Below are 14532 nucleotides of genomic sequence, written 5' to 3'. Positions count from 1 at the left end.
AGCCTTTTTTCACAAATGCCACTAACAGAACAAATGCTAGAACAAGCAAAAACGTCCACAAAGAAGACAAAAGGAATGAAACAAAAGGAATGTATTAGAAACTATAGCCAGACAAGAACAGACGCACAAAAGCCTTGAAAGAATGAAATAACAAATCCCAGCTATTGGAATATGTCACTTTATAACAGGGGCAACACAACACCAAACTATGGAATGTAATGGTGCTTTTCCACTGCTCGACTAGACTCTATTCACTCCTTTTCTCCCTTTTCTTTCTCCATTGGGCAAAAGTAGTACCTGGTTGTTGTTTTTTGTATGACCTCTGTTGAGTTGCCATGTGAGCTGAGAGGGTAACGTGAAAACACTGCAGACTACTGATTGGGCAGAGAGAATCATCACTACTGGCATCGTGTTACAAGGGACTCTATCCTAAACTGAATGAAATCTCCAGAACAAACCTTTACACTTGCCATCGCAAATGTGAAATGAATCAACAATGATCGACTACATGATTATGCTTATTTCTCACCTAAAATGCTATGATAAACTGTTTTGGGGAGGATGTTTTAGGCCAAACAGATGGGATCACCATTCTTTAGCTCTCTCCTAAGCAGAGGATTTGACACTGCTACAACAAACAGCTAATGTAAACATGGATTAAAGCTAAATACAATCTCACCACTGACGTAAATCACAGATTTAGGCTTTATTCTTTGCTTTTAATAAATAATCTAGACCATTGAGGTTTTATAATGATTGAATCTTAAAATAATAACCGAAAATAGCCAGTCTACAAGCTCTCTGTGCAACGTGCTTCTGTAGAAGACATGTTGGCTTAATGGAATCCAATGACTGATGTCAGTCGTGGCGACTGAGAACTTTGATCCATGTGTAAATTGAAAATCCAGTGGAAAACAAAGTACAGTAAAGCGAATAGAGTCGAGTCAAGCAAAAATAGAGCCTGACCGATATGGTTCCAATGCCGATGCCAAGTCCTAGACAAGTCATCACTGATGTTTTATTTCATCAAAAAGTTTTTAAATAATCTAATCAATTAGTAAACAATTGATTTCATTAAAGACTCTATTTGAGAACATTTACATAGTAAACAAATAAATAAAATTAAAAAATTATAATAATCTTTTGGTGGATAAATCTTTTTTCAAAAATAGCCTATCTACAAGTTCACAATACATTGCAATGCAATGTGTTATGAGCTTGTAAAATAAGCTTGAAAATGTTAGAAATGTAATAAAATGGTGTCCAAAATAGGGACACCAGGTTGAAAGTGGTTAAAAATGAGACACACTGGATGTATAAATGTGGCAGATACCTCAAAAAGTCAAATAATGGCAAAGATAGTGGCCAAACTGATATATCGGTCTGGCTCCAGTGGAAAAGCGCCATAAGAATGCACAATATGAAGCGTGTAATGTTTAAAGACAAGACGTTGTGGATGCAGTGCACACACATGCAAAAACACAAGACAGTCGGCTAAGTTAGATGAGTCAAGACATTAACAACGTTATTAATACATACAGTATAGTAATATCAAACCTAAATGCCGCTTATTGCAATCAGCAACCCCTTTTGTTCCCTGGCAGGAATTCATTCCTAACTCAACACTAATGCCAAAATTGTTACAGAGTGCCTTTTTTTCAAGATGTTAATGTTCAATCAAAAAAATATGCAAGAGAACAACATCAGAGAACGAACCCTCTCTGATAGGTAGCAGTTTCCATGCACTCTCTTGATGCCAAAAGATTAAATTTGGAGTTGTGGTAGGGGGGGACAACTTAGACTCACTGCCTGGGCTCAAGGTGGATTCAGGTATGGCTTGATACCTGGAAGTCATCGACCGAGGGCGCCATGCGCTGGGTGGTGCGCCGCCGGTGCCACTGGTGCAGGGTGTTCCTGGCCTCGGAGCTCAGCACCCTGGCTGCCTGCTCCTCCTGGAAGTTCTTGATGAGGGCCATGGCTCCGTAGGCACTGGTCAGGTAGTAGCCACCTGAGGGAGAGAGGGGAGCGTAGCATTAATTACGACGTTCGATAGTTCCACGTCACATATTGGTACGACGCTGGTGAATGTTAACCTGGTGAATGTTATCTTGGTAAATGCAACTCCCAGCAATCGAGACGACACCAATCAGTGTCGTCTCGATTGGGGCCAGATCAAGTCAAAGTCAAGAATATCACCTGATTTCAACCAACATAAATCCTGCCCACGAAAACGGACGTCCTGGATCAATCAGAGAGGCCAGATAAATATCATAACTAGTCAGATATGTCCCAGAATATAAACTTATATGCTCATATTTCAACTAACATTACAAACAACAACAATAATCCTATAGTCCATATGACGTCCTGGTAATGACGTCAAGATCATCCCTATATGGGCTGTGATCTGGAGTTCTGAACGTCACCGGAGTCACCGGAGGACGTTATCATAACGTCATCATGACGTCATTTGGCTTGCTGGGCTATGCCTAAACCTAACCCTAACCCTTACCCTAACCTCAGTAAAACTATGCCTAAACCTACCCCTAAAACTTTTGGCCCAACTCTTATCTCCGGCACCGTTGCCAATATCCATGCCAAACTTTGCCCACACACTCCTTGGCTGGCAAACCACAATCTCCGCCCCTGATTTCTCACATGCCCCTCTTCTAGTGCCACCATGAGGTTGCTGACCTGACGGTCGCTTATCTCCCGATTAGGGAGTCTTACTGGTAGTTTAGTCATCTGAAATGTTTTGGCGTTAGTCTAGTTTTAGTCGATTAAATAGTACAAGATTTTAGTCGACTAAATATACCGTCGATTTTGTCGACAGAATTTTTTTTTGGCAGGCCTTGTTGGCGTCGTAATGGCTGATTTTACACTTAGTCAGAACTTATAAAGCACCATAAATGATTATGTTAAAGGAACATATCTCTTAATAGGGAGGGAGGGGTGTGGGAACGGTAACATGTGAACCCATTCCAATCCATTCAAATCAACTTTTCCACTGGAACTTCCTACCAACGTCAACATGGCCGTTTCCTCCCAAAGCCTAATTTTTTTCAAGCTCTCTAATGAACCACATTGGCTGGCTTGATCAAAGGGAAATTCCAGCAACACAATGTTCTGGTTGCCTAGCACCTCAGTGATACTAGCTGATAACATTCTCCAGCCCACACAGGATGTCAAGTTATTTACCTGCATTCTTGCAATGAGTCAACAATGCCATCGGTTACTGGAGGGGGGCGCTAATGCAAAGTACTTCTAGCAAGGCACCCCAAAGTACCCCAAAGTACCCCATTTCCTTTTCACACTGATATGAACACAAGCTATTCAAATGCAAATAGCTGCCTTCCGGTGGAACAACAACTAAAATACTTCCTGCGAAACATACTAAACTTTGAACAGTACATTTGACCACATGAACTCTTGCATCACTAAATACCCTAGCATCCATTCTGTGAGAGATTTGGTATAGAGGGGAAAAAGCAGGAGGCCTACTATAGTCCCCTGGGGGACTCCGGTCAATGAGTATATAGGGTTTAACCCATTTAGGCCTAGAATTATTGACTGCTTTAACCAGTGAAAAATAGCAGATATACAAGCTCACAAGCTTGTAGATCTGCTATGTTTGAAAAAGTCATGAAAATGTGTGCAAATCTTTGAATATATGTATTTTCAAAGCGAACGGTTGTAACTCAAATTTTGCTTCTGGGGGGGGTCCCTGGAACTAGATATTTTGAAATGGGGGTCCGTGGCCAAATACATATCATTTTGGGGGTCCTTCATATGAAGTTTTGAGATCCACTGACATAGTAGTCTCTCAAGAACAGACTAACTGAGCTCCAGTTAAGTGAAAAGGACCTTTTCTTTGACGATGGCTGGCCAGATTGCTGACATAGAAACCTAGGTTTTTTCCAAAAATCTTAGAAGGATTCAAAAGACACTTATAGAATCGGGGTCAAAATTCTAATTTTCACGATTTTTCAAAAATAGCAGATCTACAAGCTCGCAGCGCGGCACTCGGTGCCGCGCTGTGAGCTTGTATATCTGCTATTTTTTTTATATTTAAAGCATAAAATATTGCGTCATAATGTGTTCAGGCCTAAATGGGTTAATTGGTTAATAGGTCCAGGCATTCATATTACTCATCATGCATGTCTTCAAAAAAACATGCATTATTGTAAAACAACAACTAGAAAGTGGCTGTGTGTGAGGCACACTTTGGGGGTCGCGGCCTGAAAAGGTTGAGGACCACTGGCCTAAAGAACCGTAGAATGACCGGAGCCCACCTTCCCCGTGCAGCAGAGAGGGGTCCAGCAGCTCCATCATGTACTGGATGTCCGAGTCCAGCTGAGGCATGTCACACTGGGCCACCACGTAGGTCAGCATGGGCAGGAAGTCATCGGCTCCGTACATCCTCCCTAGGGTGCAAGGGAAACGGACAGCAGACCGGAGAGAGGCACGGTAAGGAGGATGGGTGGGATAGGTACATTGTTCACAAAGACAGACAGTACAGGGATGCATGCAAACAAACACGCACGCACGAGGGCATTAACGACTTGTGATTTTTGCAAGTCGACTCGACTCAGTAAAAAAGTTGAGTTGAAGTCGACTTTATCGTTTGATGACGTCATCACATCACACACAAACCCCTATTTTCTGGGGGGTCCCCAGAGGATTAACTTAATGTGAAACATTGTTTTCTCACTCAGATATAAACAAACCAACATAAAGTTTAAGTATATAGAGGGTATCTGCACATTTGGACTTTTTAACATCTCTAAAATGACAACTTAAACATTGTCCAAATTGTCAAATATACAGAGGCAGAAATTGTGAAAATAGCCAATCTACATGCTCACAACGCCTCGCATTAATAAAGCTAAAATAATGATAGAAAAAAAGACAAAGGATTTTCTTTTTCAACTTCCGACTTTCTCAGGTGGGAGTCGACTTGTGTAATGAAGTCGACTTGTCCACTTTTTCGTTAATGCCCTAGCACGCACATACTTATTATGAGCACATCAAACTTCTAGGATGGCAGGTTGTAAATGCTATTGTTGCTTTTTTTGTGTGTGACATTTTTAACCGTTAACCCAAAAGCCTTAAGCGCACTGTGCATTGTGAGCTTGAAGATGGGCTATTTTTCTGAGAATAGAACTAAGTATAACTCGAGCATAACTTTAACCCTAATCCTAAACCCACTCCCTAAACTAAACCTAGCCCTATAAATGCCTAATGGTTGAAACCTGAATCTTAGCTAGCTCCCCAAATATGTTTATTCCCTGGCTCTACCCTATATGGAGTATAGCCATAGTCTGTCGGTGTGCCCAGAGCAAATCTCACAAACTACCGGACCAATCAGCGCCAAATTCCACGCTGCCAGCAGGTCACATGAAGTACCTCCTCCACTATATATACAGTATATATATAAATATATATATATATATATATATATATATATATATTTCTTTTTTAAATAGTAAAATTATAATAACTAATAAGTAATCCATTTTATAATGGAAGTCTCTGGGGCTCTTATCAGGCTGAAACCATATACCATAAATCATAGATATGTCATAGAAATCTGACATAAATGACACAGGCTCTTCACACTGGAGCCAGGCCGTTCCCATGTGGATCATCTACATGATTCTATTTTTCTACATTAAAACAAACATTTCTCTTGTGAGGACCAATGTCTTAACTCATTTGTAGCCGATCCCGCGAATACTTGTGAAATATAAAGGTATCTAGAGTGCCGATCCCGCGATGTCGCTGGCACGGGTGGACTCGCCGATTCATCATCATCGCGCATCCACGCGCACACAATAGTGATCCCATAACATGGAAGCCAACGGTCTTTCTCATCTTTAATGTCCATTTTCTCCAAAAAACACTTTTGATGCCAAGGATGGCACTGGATTCTCGCTAAAATAGCTAAAGTATAAAGGGATCCATCTTCCACCCCTGTTTACATCTGGACCAGAACTACTTCCGGGTGAATCGTAAAGATCGTCAAGTAGGAATTGTGAGCTCGATCTACTTCCGGCCTTCAAAATAAGAGACTGGCCGCGGACGGAGCAGGCAGCCGGCACGCTGGACATTTAACCCTTTCATGTCTGGAGCAGCAAATGGGTTTTTAACATTGTCTATTTCTCAAATTCTACTTGGAACCTTTGACCATCACATGCACAGTAATACAAGTACACACACGCATGCTTCTATACTCCGTCCTTTGAACAGCATACCTGAGTTATCCTGCATGATGGTATAGATGAGTTTACACACTCGCAGCAACAGGGACACCTTCTTCTCTGGAGAGTACAACTTCCTCATGTTGACGAACTTGTGTCGGATCTTCTCGATGGCCACGGTGTCGGGGGGCACACAGCCGTCCACCCCCAGGTCCTGGGGTCTCTTGGCCTTGGCCAGGGCCAGGTTCTCCTTCAGCTGCTGCCAAGCCCCACTGCTCACCTGAAGAACACAAGAACAGTGTTGTTTTTGACAGCAAATCTTGATTTAGTTTTAGTCATAGTCTTTTGAATAAAATGTCTTTTAGTTTTAGTCATGATTTAGTCACCTGAAAAGTTTTAGTTTTAGTCTAATTTTAGTCGACTAAATATCATAAGATTTTAGGCGACTAAATCTACAGTTGATTTAGTCAACTGAAATGTATTTTGGCAGGCCTTGATGTCATTGTAATGGCTGATTTTACACTTGGTTGCGATCTACAAGCACACAACGCGTCACAGCGCGACGCGTTGTGAGCTTGTAGATCGGCTATTTTCAGCACGCAACACTGAGAGCAACCAAACACAAAACGACTCTCTTCAGCACTAGTCCCTCCCTAACGTTTTAGTCTAGTTTTTATTTTTTTTACGAAATTGTCAATATATTTAGTCTTAGTTTTAGTCATCATCATGGCTTACTTTTTATTTAGTTTTTATTTCATTTTCATCAGTGAAAAAAACACAGTCGACAAACATTTTTCGTCATAGTTTTAGTCGACGAAATCAACAATGCACAGGAAGGATCTAATGGTGTGACATTTTGCAGCGCTTTCCAAAACTTGCTGTGCCCATGCAAAGCCCACCAATGTGAAAGTCAAAATCTCAAGGTACACCTGCTCATAGTGGAAAGAGACTCGAGCTTGTAGATTGGCTATTTTCACCTGTAATGGCATGCCCAAAATATGGATGCCAGGTTGAAAGTGGTTGAGATTTGCTGATTTAGTAAGTTAAGAGGTTATTCATAACTGGGGCGGCATAGCTCAGGGGTAGAGAAACCGTTATTAGAGCACGAAGGGTTCCCGAAGGGTTCCCAGTTCGAATCCGGGCTCCCCCTGAGTTAATATCGAAGGTTCCTTGGGCAAGACTCTGAACCCCACATTGCTCCCGGTGAGCTGGTTGGTGCCTTGCATGGTTTCCTCCGCCACCGGTGTATGAATGTGTGCGTGAATGGGTGAATGTAATGCACAATCTCTGTAAAGCGCTTTGGATCAAAAGCGCTATATAAATGCACCATTTACCATTTATAACTGCTTGTAAGGTTCTATATATTGCAATAATAATGTGTGGTTGTCCGCAAAATCCCAGGGCACACCTAGACACACTTGGACCAGTTTATACTGCATTATAGCACTGCATGTACACAGCTATATGGACGCTGGCGGTGTCAAAGTCCTGTAGGATTCATTTTCTTCTCTAGTTTGGAAGATTTCCGAACGGGGAGGCGGGGGGAAAGGGTCGATCTACTTGAATCTACGTAAGATAGGCAAGCATCTACCAAGGTACTGCAGCAAGGAAAGGAAACACACTGCTAGGAATGATCATGCTCGTCATACGTATTCTCACCTGGAAGTCATGCAAGGCCACCTCCACCACACTTTTCAGAGGTTTGAGGACACACTTATGCATGGCCTTCTCCAGCACTTGGTCTGTGGAATGACACACGCACACGCACACGCGCACACGCACACACACACACACACACACACACACACACACACACACACACACACACACACACACACACACAATTTAAAATGCATCCCTATTCTGTAATAGGGGGGGGGGGGGGGGGGGGGGGAAGTAGCAGATCTACACGCTCACAATGCGTCACTTGGCAGTGTGTTGTGAGCTTGTACATTGGCACTTTTGTTTTCGACATACTTAGTAAAACAAAGCACAGTATATATGGGGTTTGACTGGTTAAGGAGACGGCGCTCTTATGCAGAGCAGCTTCCAAGCGCGAGATCAGAGAAAACGTCATGAACCCTAGTGGCGGAAAAGGTACTCCCATATTTCACTGAAGTAAAAGTATCAATACTGTTATATAGAAATACTCTGTTCCACTTAAAAGTCCGGAATTCAAAATGTACTTAAAGTACCAAAAAGTACAAAATATTTGAAAATAGCTGATCTACAGTACAAACTCACAATGTGTCGCATCGCGACACGTTGTGAGCTTGTAGATCAGCTATGTTCAAATAGCCATGGTATAAAATAGGGCTAAAGTGGTTTATGTATGTTGTTTTATAATATTGTAATTTATATCTGCAAAGTAACTTGTTTTCAAATAAATGTAGTGGAGTAAAAGTAGCCTACAATATTTGGATCCAAGATCTAGCTGAGTAGAAGCAAAGGTATTGGAAATTGGAAATACTTAAGTAAAGTGCAAATAACTCAAAATTGTACTTACGTAAGTACAGTACTTAAGTAAATGTACTTAGATACTTTACAGTTTACACCACTAATGAACCCTAGTCAATAAATGACAGGGCAAGCTACGGTCACGCAAGTAGAGGGCAAAAATAAACAAGGTGCTGCTTTAAAGAAACTAGGACACCAGGTGAACCTGGCTTCCGTCTCAACAACATGCTATCTATCTAAATAACACTCTTAGCATCGGTGGCCAAGCCAAACTACAAACAACATATCTGCATATTAGACAACGTAACTAAGCATCTATCAAAACGATGAGAAGGGATACAAGGAGTGAATAGTTAGGAGCATCACAGATTTGTAGACACACCAAAAAAGAACCTACTATTACAATTTTCTATTGCTGCTATATTGTAAGAGGAACCAGAACAAAATACATTTACTCTTATGTGCTTTTTAGAGGGGTACTCAGGGGCGTCACTGGGGGTAGGAAAGTGGGACTGAGTTACCAGGGCCCAAGGTGGTGGAGGGGCCTTAATTATTTTATACTTTAGCTATTGAAAAATAGCAGATATACAAGCTCACAGCGCGGCACCGAGTGCCGCGCTGCAAGCTTGTAGATCTGCTATTTTTGTAAAGTCGTGAAAATGTGTGCAAATCTTTGAATATATGTATTTTTTAAGCGAACATTTGTAACTCAAATTTTGCTTCTGGGTGGGTCCCTGGAACTCAATATTTTGAGATGGGGTTCTGTGCCAAATACATACCATTTTGGGGGTCCTTCACATGAAAAGGTTTGAGCACCACTGACATAGAAACACAGGTTTTTCAGAAGGATCTCAGAAGGATTTCAAATATTCAAAGATTTTCGTGATTTTTCAAAAATAGCAGATCTACAAGCTCGCAGCGCGGCACGAGCTTGTATATCTGCTATTTTTCAATTGTTAAAGCACAGGGGCCCCGCAGTGAATCCTTGTACCCAGGGCCCAGAATTTGGTGCGACACCCCTGGGGGTACTCAAATATGTCATTGGACTGGAACACTCATCCATAGTTTTTAATGACTGCTTTGCTGGTATTTCATTGGAATCCTATTGTTCCATAGTGGGAAGAACGTGAGAATCTGACTAACACTTCCCAACAGGTTGTGTGTGTCACACAAGCTTGCTCTGTTGTACTGGAAAATTGCAGAGTCTGGGTAAAACGGTGGGCTTTGCAGAGTCTCTATATACTGTAGGCTGGCAGTAGTTTTCCAGCACTTTTGAGAACGAGCTTCCCGGCTGGGAAGTGTTCTGTCAGATTGTTAGATAAGATAGATAGATATATTTCCAAATAGTAGCCTGGGAGTTTAATTCGCGAAATCGATTTGAACCCCCGAAATGGGCAGCGGCAGCTATTTGCGACACACAAACTGGTGTCAGATCCCCGGTGGGTGTTTGGTGCCCGGGGGCTATTTTTTCTCAAAACCAAAACTTCCCTAGTGAACAGCCAACATAACATACAACCTTCAGACATCCAAAACAAATCTGGATACTTATCCTGGATTAAAAAACAAAACAAAACAGTAAATGACGTCATTGTACAGTGGACAGTGAAAAAACTAAAACAAATGAAGCTCATTCTCCACAACTCCCTGGTCACAAAGAACACACAATGTCATCCTCAAAATACAATGATAGAATTCAAGTTTAAAAGCATATTAGTAGCCGTTTTGAACCGTGGCATCCCTATTCTGGGGGAACAGAAGTTCACAACGCATCACTTGCGAAGAGATTCGGGGTAAAAAAAAAAGAGGGGAACAATTACAGTCAACTTTTACTTTCCTGTGTGTATGTGTGTGTGTGTGTGTGTGTGTGTGTGTGTGTGTGTGTGTGTGTGTTGTGTGTGTGTGTGTGTGTGTGTGTGTGTGTGTGTGTGTGTGTGTGTGTGTGTGTGTGTGTGTGTGTGTGTGTGTGTGTGTGTGTGTGTGTGTGTGTGTTGTGTGTGTGTGTGTGTGTGTGTGTGTGTGTGTGTGTGTGTGTGTGTGCGTGTACGTGCGTGTACGTGCGTGTACGTGCGTGCGCGCATGCATGCGTGTGTCCAGAGCCAGTCCAGTCTTTTCCAGGAAAACACCCCCCCAAGACTTGTGGCCCAAGTTCACCTTTTGGCTACACAGAGAAAGGCCGGTGTAAGCATGGGGTGAACCTTTTGACCTTGGACAAGACAGCAGCTCTGCTTATTGCAAGGAGACAGCTCCAACACAGGAGGTAGCCAGAGGGAAATGCCTGCTAGGCCTTTATAACACACCGCTATCAAGACAAAACCTGGGTTGTTTACAGTGCACTCAATTGTTGAACAAACACACTCTGGTTCTTATGTTTACAAAGGGAAGTACATTGGGAAATAAGCGCGTATTACTGGACATGCCATAGGTTGTGCGTTGTACTGTACACAGCCATAACACACGCTAAATGTTCGATTCAGTGAGCCTTGTGCACAGAAAAGCCCCTTTTTGACTGCAGCTTTAGCACCACACTACACGACACTACACCACACCACACCACACCGCACCACATACAAATATCTACATTTTCCATTACACAAAAATACCCCTATTGGTAAGAAACAAATTGACCCTTTTAACTGTGATTATAATACAATATAAAATTGTATTACAACTATACTAATTATAATACACATTAATGGATTATAACTGTGATTATAATACACTAAATTATTAATGTTTTACTATGATAACTATAATACACTATAATAGACTATAATAGTGGTTATAACACAATAGAATCTATTATCATGTATTACAACTATATCCTGGTGGTCTAAATGAAAAGTCAGTGGGCGATCAGTCATTATGAAGTGTTTGGCCCTGTTTGGCCTATAGCTCAGACCTACTCTAGATTGGATACTTTTTAGTACCACGTTTAGTACCACTTTCACACCACTCTACCCAGGTCCTTGTAGTAGAAAACGTGGCACACGTGGGCGGTGTGGAGTGGTGTGGTGTTGAGCCATGTCAGTGGAAAACACACACATTTCCTTACTGCTCATTTCCTGTAATGGAGAGGCCGGTGTACTTTGTAGGTTGAGCAATGTCTGTTGTGTTGTTCTGTTTAGCCCACTAATCTGTTTGAAGGACTTCACGGTAAAGGAGTGACTGATGTGGTAAAACATTAACACTGGTGGAAAAAAAAGACTTGTTGTAGGTCAAACAATGACAATCTTCTTCTAGCCCAAGCTTTCCCAAACGTAGGGTCGTGACCTATCTTGTGCTCTGTGTGGAGTCTGGGGACCCATTGTTATGGTAAATACCTTGTCTTTCAACCTTTCCTACAAAGTATTTTCCCGTAGTCATTTAAGTCTTTTTTTTACATAGGGCTTAATGATTCATTTACTATGTATTTTGGTGCATTTAGATCCTGGGGAGACACCATAAATTATGTATTTTTTTGGCTTTCGCGCTGAAAAAGACTGGGAACTCCTGCTCTAAAGCCAAACAGACTTCCTTTAGGCCATGGACTCCCATTTCAAATGGTTCTGTAATACTGTAGGTACCCTGATAATGTTGTCTTGGAAGTTTAAATTGTCCCAATATGTCGTAATAGTACATGAGAAATAGCCTCATAGTGGTGATACTGAAAGCTATTGTTAGAATAGTCGCTCATTCATTTTTCTTTTTTAGTAAAACCACAGTTCTATTTGTGAAACAGCTGCTCTAGCCCACGCACCATGCAGAGTCTTATGAGCACGCTAACAAAAACCCACAAACACAGACTAATTAATAGGCACAAACGCAGTCGCGCACACACAAACGCACGCACACACGCGCACGCACACACACACACACACACACACACTACTATCTTTTCCAATCCACCATATATTAATTTATTGTTATTGCCGATATAACGTTGATATAACCAGAGCTGTATTACAGGTGTTACATTATTACAGATTGCTCGACGTAGCTCAACGTCCACACAAACATACTTTCAGACTTGAAAGTGAACTATGCCAGGTATCCAGCAGTTTGTGCAGCTCCCTCGGGGGCCTTGCACGTGAACTTTGTGCCGCCCGGATGTCTTGAATCCTGATTTACGAGGCTGAAAACGAAGGCTTCGCGCTTTGATCCATATCCTCTCTCTGCTGCTCACACCGACTACCCTCGGTTCACCACCATTAGTCAGGGTGTGTCCGCAGTTTTCCAACTCTTCCGTCTTCGCTGCGCTGCCCGTCCTGCCTCTTTAAGATCACATCCTGAAGGGAAAACCCTCTTCACTTCTGGCAGTTAAATTTAACTCAGAGAGCTGTAAAGACGCCAGTACGGCTTCAGCATTTTGCCGCTGTAGCCTCTGCACACACTACAAACCTTTTCAAACTTTCAACTACTTAAACGTCTCTATATCAAATATCTATCCATCTGACAATAGATGATCTAGAACAGAGGTCCTCAACAGGTCCCTCAGAGTTACTACAGAGGGTCCTCCAAATCTGTGTGTGATAGAAACCTTTTTTTCTCCTTTTTTATATTAACTACTTGAACCCTTAGCATCCATATTCTGAGAACTTTAGCCAAAAATAGCAGATCTACAAGCTCCCAACGCCTCGCGCTGCGGAATCTATGAACAGGTTGTAGGGGGTATGGAATCTATGAACAGGTTGTAGGGGTCCCTGCTTCATCTCTCACTCAAATAAGGGGTCCTTGGCCTGAAAACGTTGAAGACCCCTGATCTAGAAGTTTGACCCACTGTGCGAGCTCGTGGCCATTTTCACAGAATGTTCACCCCAGACTAGGGACTCTTTCAAGAGTAGTACAAACTGCTTTCAAGTCTAAACAGTTCCTCTTTCCCATTAAGCTGTGAAGGTTTCTACTCCATTCCAAAGAACTACACTCCCGCCATAAACATGCTGTCTAGGAGGACGAGTCCTACTTCCATTTTCCTTTGAACATACTGTATTGCTGCGGATTCAATCTCTCAGGACAAGAGTCAATGATGGCTACGCAGAAAAGGGACAAGTGGGCAGTCCCTTTTCGTGACGATGGCTAGCCAGATTTCTGCGGATTTAACATGACATCAGACCCAGGGGGTCTGCGCTGTCTTTGTCCGGGTTTGAACTCTTTAGATTTCACTGCATGCATGCATGCAAAAAAAGAAGAAGAACAGAACAGACAGGGGCGTCAATTGGGTATGGCAGGGGTATGCAGCTGCCATACCCTGGTATCCAAGGGGGGAGAATAAAAGTTACTTTTAAATATAAATCCATGAATGCCTATCTGTGCTGGTTATTATGTTGTTAAATTAAGGTAAAATAACTACAAATGCAAAATTAAACAAAATGGTCACTTTAACAAGGTATTATAATTATATTCTCCACACTTGTATTCTCCCCATCTTGACAAGATGGTATATTCCCAGGTTCCGCAGGTCAGCTGCACAGGTGCAATTCATTATTGTTAATTGTGGCACTTTTACTAAGATGCCAAGTTGAGCTGCACAACCATTCCAGGCTGCCATATCCAGCCCAAGAAACCGTAGAAACGGGGGGGGAAATAGAATGTACTTCTTAAAATAAATGTATCATGCCTGTTGCTAAGGTATGGCAACATGACTGGTATCTTGCACGCGCGCGAAGGCGCGCGTGCAAGATACCAGTCATGTTGCCATACCTTAGCTTTTTCTAAACTGACGCCACTGAGAACAGAAAGAGAGAGAGAGAGAGAGAGAGAGAGAGAGAGAGAGAGAGAGAGAGAGAGAGAGAGAGAGAGAGAGAGAGAGAGAGAGAGAGAGAGAAAAAATAACACACTAAAGTACAGCTGCTCTATTATTATCTTCTCTTCCATCTTTTTCTTTTTTGTATGTCGTAAA

General features: G+C 42.1%; 1 protein-coding gene across 2 annotated transcripts in view; it reads right to left on the bottom strand.

The window, feature by feature from the left end:
• Positions 1–14532, bottom strand: part of LOC308281187 (ras and Rab interactor 2-like) — a 79495-nt gene that overhangs the window by 3325 nt on the left and 61638 nt on the right. The window contains exons 10-13 of one of the 2 annotated variants that reach the window (XM_080721303.1): positions 7860–7942; positions 6255–6480; positions 4293–4424; positions 1845–2008 (exon numbers count right to left, since the gene is read on the bottom strand). In XM_080721303.1, the coding sequence (XP_080577429.1) occupies positions 1845–2008; positions 4293–4424; positions 6255–6480; positions 7860–7942 (605 nt within the window). Of the gene's footprint in view, positions 1–1806; positions 2009–4292; positions 4425–6254; positions 6481–7859; positions 7943–14532 lie in introns of both variants that reach the window. The other variant, XM_080721304.1, reaches the window with a different exon arrangement.

This window comes from Nannobrachium achirus, assembly GCF_963921795.1.
Source record: "Nannobrachium achirus genome assembly, chromosome: 3".
Taxonomy (NCBI): domain Eukaryota; kingdom Metazoa; phylum Chordata; class Actinopteri; order Myctophiformes; family Myctophidae; genus Nannobrachium; species Nannobrachium achirus.
Note: the sequence above shows the minus strand (reverse complement) of the source record. Positions and strands in the feature narration are given on the sequence as shown.